The 11400-nt window shown below is 38.9% G+C and overlaps 1 protein-coding gene across 1 annotated transcript in view; it reads right to left on the bottom strand.

Annotated features, from left to right (window-relative positions):
- Nucleotides 1–412: 412 nt before the first annotated feature.
- Nucleotides 413–11400, bottom strand: part of SPOCK1 (SPARC (osteonectin), cwcv and kazal like domains proteoglycan 1) — a gene marked incomplete at its 5' end in the record, with an annotated part of 31168 nt that continues 20180 nt past the window's right edge. Inside the window, 2 exons of the mRNA XM_015826953.1 lie at nucleotides 413–1042; nucleotides 3372–3509. Coding sequence (XP_015682439.1) covers nucleotides 861–1042; nucleotides 3372–3509 — 320 coding nt within the window. The remainder of the gene's footprint in view (nucleotides 1043–3371; nucleotides 3510–11400) is intronic.

The following is an 11400-nucleotide window of genomic DNA, read 5'->3' as shown; positions in this document are numbered from 1 at the left end:
TTTTTTAAAAAAAGGTCAACATCACTTTCATTAACTTAAACTGAACTAAAATTGATTAATGGGTTGAAAGGTCAACTGAGATCTTGTCCTCTACACTCTTAGTCAGTGGGGAGAACTTTGAGTTCCATTGGCATTCGGTTCTCCTTTTGCAGAACAACATCAGCCAAAGTGAGAAGGGAGATGAAATGGAATAATTCGGCCAAGCCAGAATGCTAAAGCAATTTGGACTTTTGTAATAGGTTCTGCATAGCAAGAGAAAAAGATCACCTGCCTTAGCTGCTGAAAAGAAAGCGGAGTGGTAGCTGACAGCAAATGGCATAATGAAAAAAGGACTAACTCTGGACCAACTCCCCCCTTCTGTTTCATTCAAAATGATATTCTGCATGAATGGGTTTAACTCTGAAAAAAGGGAAAAACAAACGAGAACGATGCATGCGGTGATTCTGAACAGCAGAAGAATTTGAGAGTGAAAGTGGTTTTCCAAATTAATATAGAGCGCACAAAATGAAATCAGGTGGCGAGAGAATTGTCCTTACTGGCAGTATGGTGGTCACAAGAGCCCAAATGCACGTGTGTGTATAAAGTTAACCCCCTGTATACAAGGAGCACCACATGCAAAAGGTCTTCCCAGCTCACTTTAGTGACAGATTCAGCTATGCATGCTGATCTCCAGCGTGCCTGTGGCTGTGTGGCTACCAGTAAAGTAAAAGGAAAGCCCAATTGGGAAGGAGATCAGTGTGCCTACTGGGAGGCCCATAACAGTTATTGACTGTGTGATGCCAGATGTTTCCATTATCTCTGCGGAGATACAAAATGAATTGTGATATTGTGCAAAACATGAGTCCTCAGAGTTATGGGAACTACCATATATACCCAATTTCATCATCCTTATCGTCATCTTCATCTTCATCATCCTCGTTGGTTGCTCTTACATGTATCTTCTGTTTGTCCTTTTTTGCTTCTTCATGTGCTTCTTCCAGGTCATCCAACAATAACACTGATCCACCACTACCAAAATCCCCTGAGGTTTCTTGCTCTTCTTCTGCAAAAGGGAAGAAATCACAGCTATAATTTAAGCCCAGTTGCCTGCCTTGGCACGTTAACTGTTTCATCCATTAAGTTATACTCATTCTTCTAGTCAGTTTTATTTTTAGACATTTCCCCCCTGCAATGGACCATATCACAATGGAAACTCAAAAGAGCATAACAGTCCTGGAAGACACCCCCCCAAACCATGTGTTTTGAGGAGGAAGCAACAGCTGAAGACAGAACCTTACATTTCTAAATAGTTGGTATAAATCTATTCCAGGTCAATGGTGACTAAAAGACACCACCATCTGATGAGTATTCGAAGGTATCTGAAATGAGTTGGTAGTCTCAGTAAATTGCAAGCCTCAAAACACCTCCCCACAAGCACCATGTTGATTGTGACTTGACATCTCAAGAAATTAATATAAATGGAACGAGAAATATTCCAATTGTGATCCTATCTACCAAGTCAAATAAGAAGATAGGGCAGTGATGGCGAACCTTTTAGAGACCGAACTGCAACCCCAAACCCACTTATGCATCGTCGGGTGCCGGGTGGGTGTGGCCCATTGGGTGGACGTGGCCCATTGGGTGAGCGTGGCTGCGGTGGTAACGGCAGACTGGGTGGGACTAAAAAGTTCAATTAATCAATTCCAACTTTGCAAAAAAAAATTTCCCACAAGTAGTTGAAATTGACTGATTGATTGAACCCTTTTTTTTTTTTTTTTGCACACAGCAGCGGAGACCTAAAGCGAAAAGGTTTTATAAAACCCAGCTGAAGGCCTAAATGGGGCGACGGCGCGCTTGCCCACAGAGAGGGCTCTGAGTGCCGCCTCTAGCACCCGTGCCATAGGTTCACCACCACTGAGATAGGGTAAGAAATGTGATGTGGTTCTGCATTAAAATAATTATGTGGTTGGTTTAACACTTTGGTTGTTGGCTGCATGGTGTATACAGATTTGGGTTTCAAACAGTGTGTGCCTTGAGAGCTGAGTGGATGTTCCCCCCAAAGATCAATAGTAGCAGACAAACTTTCCTGACAGTCAGCTTGTCTATAATCCTGGCAGGTTTCACTTTTCTTAATTGAAAGTGTGCCTTAATAAAGAATCCATATTTTGATTTCTCCTTCGTATTAAGAAAAAATCTAGAAGTTTAGAGCTCATTGTGCACAAAGCTGCTTGTTTTTAAATCTTGCTTGCTGAAAAGAAGGAGAAAGGGCGAGAATCCTCACCTAGACTCTCGGTTCTCATTCCAGAGTCATGTGCCAGCAGTCCCATGACCATAAGAGCTATGAAGATATGATGCCATGTTTTGATAAAAACCAATTGGCTATTGTTGTTTGTTGGGAGCTTCTGCACAAAACCTAGCCCTGGATAATGTGGAATCTGGCTGCCCTTGGGGTATCTCTGCTATTGTTATAAAGGAGCTCCAGCAGTTTATAAGAGATTTGAGTATTATCCTGTTTGGTAAGTATACTTTTTATATTACACTCTTAAATCTGTCTGCTTGAGTTAATAATAAAGGTTGAAATCCTTTTATTTACTGGTGTGCTTATTGCCTCTGGATAGAAAAGAACCAATTGTCTGGGCACCTGATCACTGTCCTGACACTTGGCAAAGCAGAATTCCTTTTGGTGTTGTTTGCATCCCACTTGAAAGAGAACGGTTGAGGCAGAGCAGTGAAGAGGACATGGCCAGCAGTGGTGGGCAGTGGGACGGGATTCTGCTCAAGGTCCAGAGAGCTTTTGGTGGGGCTGGCTGGTTTGAGATGTTGACATTTGCAACATGCGCCTAAGAATATGTGCGGTTGCAGAATTAGTATCAACTGTTCAGTTTAAACTTCTGTGGCAACAATGCTTGTGCAATGGTTTAGTTGCAATTCCAAAAATGTGTTTTGAGTAGTGCTACACCCAGGAAAAGATGTGGCTTCTTCAAAAGGGGCATCTTTTCTGAATGATTTCTGAAGCATTACCTAATCCTAAAGCAACTCTGATAAGTTCCTTATTTGTATGTGGTTCCCCCCCCCCCCAGGTACGGAGAACATTGTATTATTTTAAACCTCAAAACAAACACCCACAATAATCACTCCATCAGAATATTTTAAGTATAAAACCACTGCTGTCTTTTAAACTGACAGGAAAAGCAGACTGGATAATTTTACCAATCTAATATTGTTTTTCATGCTTAAAAAGAATTTTTTTTTGCATGAGCACATTTGTTTAATAAATACAGAAATGTGAAGATAGCTGTCCTGATGGCTAATATATTTGTTCTATATCATGTTGTACTTTCCTAGCCAGTATTACAGAATTAATTCCTATTTTCTTGCAGAAAGTTACTCACCACAGCTTACTGTCCCTTGCTTCCTAGAGCCAGCAATCTCATTTCCATACTTATCCACACACCAACATTGGCCAGTACTTCCATGACACTGAGTTGCTTTGTAATAGCCTTCTTCATTGCAGCGGGGGATGAAGGCACCTGGAGACAGCAAACAGAGACTAGGTCAGTAATAAGCCTGAGCCTGGCACTGATTTTCCAGATTGTCCTTTTGGACTCTACATAGCTAGGTCAAAATTATCATGCCTCCTATTTATTCTTGAATCAATACCTCTTAGATACTTTGATACAAGGCACATATTCAGTCTGATTGGAGGGCGGAACTTACCTGGGATTATTTTAGTTTATGAAGGAGCACCTTAAATACCCAGCCCAATTATTGGCAGTTCTCTCCCAATACTTGTCTAAGAACAGTGAATTGGATACTGTGCCATGTAATGTTGGCTAGTTACTCCAAAAGCAATCACTAAAAATGAACCTACACAAACACACACTCACCCACCCACCCACACACACACCATATATTGCATTTCATCATTAAACACAGCACAAATCAATGCACTCTTTTTCAACCATAGATGTGTGCATTGCATGCTATCTTGAAAAGAATCAGAAAAGTCTTTCTTGACGTATCCCACTTCTCTAATCTGAAACATGTGGATGCTGGGTCTGTCAGGAATCTTGCTCATAGTGGTATGTTGAGAGATGAATAAAGTATTATAATGTAGTATTTTTAGTGCTTGACATGGTCTAAGTCCTAGACTGATTTTCACCAGAATTCCTTTTACGTCTTGTGAATATCTTGGGATGGTTGCTTTGGTATATTTCCATTTCCCCTGGAGGTCTTGAAGCCACCTTTTAGTATCTTTCATGTTTCTTAGTATCATTAGAAATACTTGATCTTAAATATGGTCGAGTAGTTGGGCCATGAACTGTTTCAGTTTCATCAACTGTATTGGCTACTATCTTTTACATCAGGTATATTCAGTGGTGGGATTCAGCCAGTTCACACCACTTCGGCAGAACCGGTAGCTAATTTTTTGTTGCCCAGGCCCAGAATGGACTTCCGGAAGCGGCATCCATAGAGAGAACCGGTTGTTCATATATTTGAATCCCACCACTGGGTATATGTTATGTCCGTTCTGTGGATGAAGGCCTCAAAGGAATCAGACATCTTTCACTATAGAGCCTTGAAATTCCTTCTAGGACTTTCAGGCATCAATTCTTGCAGGGATTTCACCATTTTTTAAAATAGTGCATAGTTATCCATTTCATCTCAAGCCATTTCATAGGCCTTAACAAAGGGTTCAATTAACTTANACTTAACACATAGATAAACTGACTTCCCTCCATGCTGGCCAGTCTTTTCTCAAGTGTTAAGTTTAATGGTTAGGATCCTCTTTTTCTGTATTCTGTATTTTTCCACAGGAGCTTCTAGAAGTGTGGATTGGTTGCAGTAGTAATAATCCATTTTTCAGCCACTCATTTTTAGTTGAGAAACCTCTTATTCCAACACTGCTGTCTTTAATCTTTCCACTTGCTTCATTTCCAATGTTTAATGTTTTCCTTCCCTCTGGGATACCATTTTTCTTAATTACAATTTCTTAATTTAACTCAAGTGGGTCAATAGGTCCCATCACAGTGCTCAGTTCATTGTGTCCACTCATGCAGTTGAGCTATCTGCCCTGTTTTCAGGCATGAGACTCTTGGAATCTGGAACTTCAAGATGTTTTTATTAGCTGGACAAAGATATCATCTCACTTCTCCATTGTATACGAGAGAGCTTTGTCCCTTAACACTAATCTAGCTATCCTGTCAAGCCTGGAAACTCAAAATAAAAATAACCTTTGTGTTATTTTTTTGTCACTTTATATCTCTGCTGGAAAAAAAACTGTGAAAAAGAAGAAAATATTTTTCCTCCATCTACCTGGCACAATTAGATTCCTTCCTGTGTGACAGGCACAAAACAATCATGACCCCACCCAAAATCTTGAAAGACAGAGGGAGGGGGGGAGAAGAAAAAATTATTTGGGACATGAGGTTGGTTTTTAGTGTCCTTTTTTTTTTAACCTACTATAGTAGTAGGATGGAAGAACTGTTCCCAGAGGTCCTTTGGGTCTACACATTCTAGCTCCCTTTCCTGCCTTGATGCAGCACTTGCTGGTTCTTGCTGTCTCCACTTAAGTATCAGGAAACACCTCACATGCACCCTCCCCCTAACCCTGGGGCATGAGTGAAACTAGGCTCCCATTCCTCCTGTCTAGTAGTATGCAGAAACCTAACTAGGAAATTCAGCCCTCCTTTCCTTGCTGCTTTGTGGAAGATAGATCAAATTCACAAAATACAGAGAGAATAAAAATGTTAATAAAAGGGGAAGGAGTGTATAAAGTCCTTTTTAGCTTTAAAGCATCCAGTGGGTAAAATATTCAGCGGCAAAGGAGATGAAAATAGTGCTATTTTAATGACAGACAGCATCTGAAAAGAACCTCTGAGAGAAAAATTTCCAAGATAATACAAGGCTCTGCGCAAATTACAATACAGAAACAACTCTGACAGAAAAAGCTGCTCATTTGTATTAAGCAGACAAGGAATGAGACAATAAATTAGTCCCAAATGCCCACAGTCAAATTAACAGTAATCTAAGTCAATATTTCTATTTTAGCAATTTTTTTAAATCAATATTTTTTCTCTGAAACAGATTTTCTCCTGTTTGTTCCTAGAATCCTCTCCTGAACTGTCAGATCTGGGAGATGCCCTGATCTTTCACCCCAAATTCTGACATTGTATCTAAAAGATAATGTGTCTTCTAAAAGGAGACATTAATCTGACTCCGTATGTGATCCAGGTCATGTCAGTTCTTGCTGACATGACCAGGTCATGTCAGTTCTTGCATGTTCTATGTCTTGAGATGGTTGAAGGTGAATTGAAACTCAGGTATATCTTATGGGGAAAGGAGTTTACTACATGAGCCTTTCTGTGAAAGGAAAGAATTTTCTAGGCATGCTTTCATTTTATAACAGTGTTGCCTAAAGTGGTCAATATTGACCCTCCAAGGGTTGATAGGACTATCTAAGGGGCCGATAAGTGGCTGAGGGTCAAAAGGGGATCAGTAAATGTATGGTGGTCAGTAGGAGGCTGATAAATAATGGAATGATGGAAGATCAATTGGCATCAATTAATCTTAGCTACACCTGTCCCTAGTCCTGAAGTTGAGCTAGCTGGCAATGAGACAGTGTTCCCCAGGGTTGGATGGTCAGCAAAGCCTTGAATTGTCTCTATTGTTGTTGTTATTGTTCATAGTACTATTAAAGTCATATTTATTAAATTATTTTTATACACTATACTTTATATTGTATATTATATTATGTTCAATATAACGAAACTTGATCAAGCGGTCAGATAAACTGAACAGTTTGGGGATGCTTTGTTTATAATAAACCCCCTGGTACAAGCTGGTTTTGTGTATAACTGGATCCATAATGCTGGAACCCGCCCAGAGTTGTTCAGGATGAGATGGATGCCAAATAAACAAACAAGCAAATAAATAAATAAATAACTGCAGCTGCCCACTTAATCGATCCTGCCTTAAGAAAATTGGCTTACTTTTTTTGTCAGCTTCAGCAGATTCAGCATTAATGTACATCAAGGCTCCCTACAACCCCCGTTACTTTTGCCTGGAGGATCAGATAGATTCATTCCTCATGGGTGCCTCTGAAATAATTTCCATTCTCTGCTTCACTTTCAAGAAAAGAGAAGCAGTTTTTATTATGTCCAATGATACTGGGTGGTGACGGTAGAGGAACCCTCACTCTTTTGTCAGATAGATGCTCCTTGATTTACTGGTAGTAATAATGAAAAAGGAGCTTCTTTCACCAGTTCTATACATGGAGCGTGTCTGCAAAGTGTGCGTATATGTCAAAAGGGCTATTTTCACTCCATTTCCCATGGAAGGAAAAAAAAAATTGAAGAAAATGCATTATTTGAAATGCCATGCCATTACTTGCCTAAGAGACAGAGAAATGAGAAATCGCTCTAATATTTCATACATTATAAATAAATGCATTTTCTATCTCCGCTATTGCTGATATTAAAGTGACTGTCCAATTTTTAAAAGTTACAAACATAGTTTATAAATAGCTATGCATCTTCCTATATCTGATCTGAGTCCAGCTTAGATAATAATACCAAGCCAATTTTTAGAGGCTCTTTAAAAAAAAAAATGCTAAGCACGGTTGGATCTAAATAGTCTGTGGATTGAAGACTACCAGGAAAGGCCAAAGCTTTGTAGGCTATAATGGCAAATTGAAAAATCATCCTAGAAGAAGCGAATGAAAAACCATCTCTGTCATAATAGCATGAAAATGACATGGATGTCTCAAATTAGTCACCAGGAGTCACAATTAACTTAAGAGTCTTTACCTTTTTTCTTGCCTAATTTTAAGCAGTTGTAGTAAAAATAATATTTCATGAAGCAAACTAGTAGCATTAGTGTTAGCTGAGTATATGAGATTATGAAATTAAAGTCCAGGACCCAATAGATATGGAATGTTTAACTCCTTTGTGCTCAGAGCTCTACTGCTAATCCTCATTTATTATCCTAAACCAGGTGGATGTTCTGTTTTTTTATTGGGAGGGTGGGGGAGCAGGAAACAAATCATTTCTTTCAGTAGGTAGGGGGAAATTACATTTATCAGTCATATTGTGACTCCATGCCCTTAAAAGAAAAGAAAAAAAATCCCACTTTTTGTGGCAATGGCCACAGGAGTACAGTTTGGGTTATTATTTTACTTAGAACACATAGTGCTAATTGAGTTATATTTTGCTTCCAAATGCAGGCAAAGTTATTCTGGCCACTAATTCTGCCTCAGTGGATTCAACTACTTTTAATGGCAAACTTTATCCCTAGGTAATCTCACTGTGCAAAGTTGCAGTTTTAGAATGGATGGAGTGGATTTTCTTTCCATGGTCCTGATTTGGTTCTCACAGGAAACTGTGAGGACTAGAGGTATGGACCCCCTTGGCTCTTTACATATACAGGGAATACCTGTGCAGAAAGGATTATTATGTGGACACGTATGTAACATGGTATGCTTGCATTGCAAATTCCTCCAGAAATGAACTTAGGCTGTGTGGATTGCATGTTGTTAATCACTCTTGCCTGCTCCTTATCTGTATTCTTGCTTGTAACCATTTAGATAAAGAGGACAACACCAGCTCTTTAATCTAATAGTTGTCAAGGGAGAGGAACAATAGCTGCCTAAGAAGAATGATCTCATTAACAAAGGGTCACCTATCTGGATTTCCAAGGTCCTGATAAGCCATAACATTAGACCATCCCTAGGTGCCATCTGCTGGAGACCTTGTCTTCAATAAAAAATATTCTAGGCAAAGGTTTCACTGTCTAAAGTTATGATCAAGTCCCTGATAAGATGTGCTACCAGATGTTTTCATTTATATTGCCTGACTGAGAAGATGCCAAAAGCTCCCACACAATTTAAACCTCAATGTAGACCCAAAGTCCTGAAGGCTGTTACCGAATTCCCAGTTCCAAGGGAATCCATTTTTCACCATTCTTGGGATTTGTGTCTTGTTGAAGGGATATGGATTGGTATTTCTTTCTCTGTTTTTTCATATTTATTCCATAAATATCCTCTTTGGCATTTCCCCCCTGGTTCCAGTTAATTGCCTTTGAATCCTAAAGAATTTATTGGATTCCAGTTAGTCAGCAGATGTCAACAACTATGCTTCACAAATACAAATGGGGAAGGGCATTAGTAGGAAGATACCGAAAGAAAAGTGTGCAAAAGGGAAGTGCAACCTGATGGCTCAGTGGTTAAGTACAGTATTGCAGGCAAACTCTTCCCACAGCCTGGGGTTCGATTCTGACGGGGCTCAAAGTTGACTCAACCGTTCATCCTTCTGAGGTCGGTAAAACGAGGACCCAGATTGTTGAGGGCAATATGCTGACTTTTATAAACTTCTCAGAGAGTGCTGTAAAACAGTATGGAGGAGTATATACATCTAAGTTCTATTGCTATTGCTAATCTAAACCTGGCTAGAAATGATAGCACACATTTTAAAGCAGTTTCACTCATCTCGATAAGTTCTGTTGATTCATTGTTTTTCCAATCTCCAAAAGTCCTAATAGAGTTTTATTGAGGGACCACTTATCTCCCAAGCCATCTGCCTAGCCATCCTAGTGAGCCAACCAAGTCGCTTCAATTAAACATTGTCACCTGCTGATATGACTCTATTGTGCTGCCTGCCCTTTGGAATGAGGTCCCCCTGAGATCAGATGATTCCCCCTCTGATGATACTCTGGAAGATCTTCAAGAGCTGGCTGTTCTATCTTGTGTTATATGGCTGCATTTTGCATGTGTTTAAGTTGTTCGGTTGTTCATCATTTACTGATTATTGCCTTTACAAAAAAACCTTATTTTGTCATACTGTGAATTGTCCAAAGTCAGTTTGGAGTTGGGTGGTGCCAAAATCAAATAAATAAATAAGCAAGACCAAAGTTTTAAAAGGTTGGATTAGATCCCTTCCAACTTTGTTGTTCTGCTTCAGCTGTTCCAGTTATATGGAGTGAGTTAATCAGAAATTAACCAAGGGGGCTGAGTGTGATCTCAAAATGATTAAGAAATTATTTCAATCACTCATAAACACAGCATCTCTTCTACTCAATAAATAAGTCCCTTCCCCCCCCCCCCCCAATTCAAAGTAAGACTGAAAAAAATATACAGCTACTTCAAGGAATCACCTTTTTAATACTGCTCTTAAGGCAGCTGTTTTTTTAAAAAAAAAAATAAACTAGGTAACTTTAAAGATATATACCAGAAAGATAATATGCTTGTGGAAGATCCAAACCATTTCTTCTCAATTATTTACAAAGTGGCCACAGTCCTATTAACCATGCAATCCTATTTAAAAATATACTGGCTTAAATAGGGTTTGGTCCCAAGATAGCATGCTAAATAGTCAATGAGATTAATCAATACGCTAAAACAGTGTTTCTCAACCTTGACAATTTTAAGGCATGTGGACTTCAACTCCCAGAATTCCACAGCCAGCATTGCTGGCTGTGGAATTCTGGGAGTTGAAGTCCACATGCCTTAAAATTGTCAAGGTTGAGAAACACTGTGCTAAAACAAGGCAACAAAAGAAGGAAGGATTTCATGCCATTTTCATCTGAAACAATTAGATTCAAATGATTTCCCTAACATATTACTTTATTTTAATCATGGATGATTAAACACAGAAGATAATGCAATGGCTGATTTTAAATCTTCATTATTCACATTAGTATTAGTATCCTGCAATTTAATAGATGGATTCTACAGCCCCCCAAAATGTTCTGTCCATTAATGTCTTGATATTTCTATCATTATAATATTGTTAAAAAGTACAATTTAGACTTTAAGGAAGCAAAAGAATTAATAAGTACCATTTATGCATGTTGACTCAGAAAGGTCAGCTGAATTTTGTAGGCCTTATTTTAAGGCTAGTATGATTGTGAATGGAGCTTTAGTTCTTTTCTTATACTTTGGATTTCTAAACTAATAAGAAGAAAATATATCTAACTATATCCAATGTAAATTTAATTTAATGGCCCTGATTTGAAATTTTTGCAAGAAGGCAAAGTCCTTTTGCTATAATCAGGAATCACATTTTCTGTTTTATTTGTGATTTTATAAAGGGGGAAAACACCAAGGACCATTGTTATTTCAATAGGAACCGATTACATCATATATTAGATTTGGGTCCTGTCAATTAAAGAATGCCATCCTGTGGAACCTAGGACCTGTGCCTTTTCTGACACAGACCTGCCCTCTAGAACTATTTAACTCGTTTTTTGCATCTGTCTTTACACAAAGGGAAAAAACAGACCAACCTATCAAAAATAGTGCCATAAAAAACAGAATAGAAACACAAGTTAAGATAGGCAAGAAAATAGTAAGTGAGCACCTGTCCAGCCTAGATGAGTTCAAATCGCCAGGACCAGATGGATTACACCCCAAGGTTCTCAAGGAAC

This window comes from Protobothrops mucrosquamatus, unplaced genomic scaffold, assembly GCF_001527695.2.
Source record: "Protobothrops mucrosquamatus isolate PMUCROS unplaced genomic scaffold, P.Mucros_1.0 scaffold3402, whole genome shotgun sequence".
NCBI classification, from domain to species: Eukaryota; Metazoa; Chordata; class Lepidosauria; order Squamata; family Viperidae; genus Protobothrops; species Protobothrops mucrosquamatus.
The sequence above is the reverse complement of the archived record's forward strand: the minus strand, read 5'-3'. Positions and strand labels throughout refer to the sequence as shown.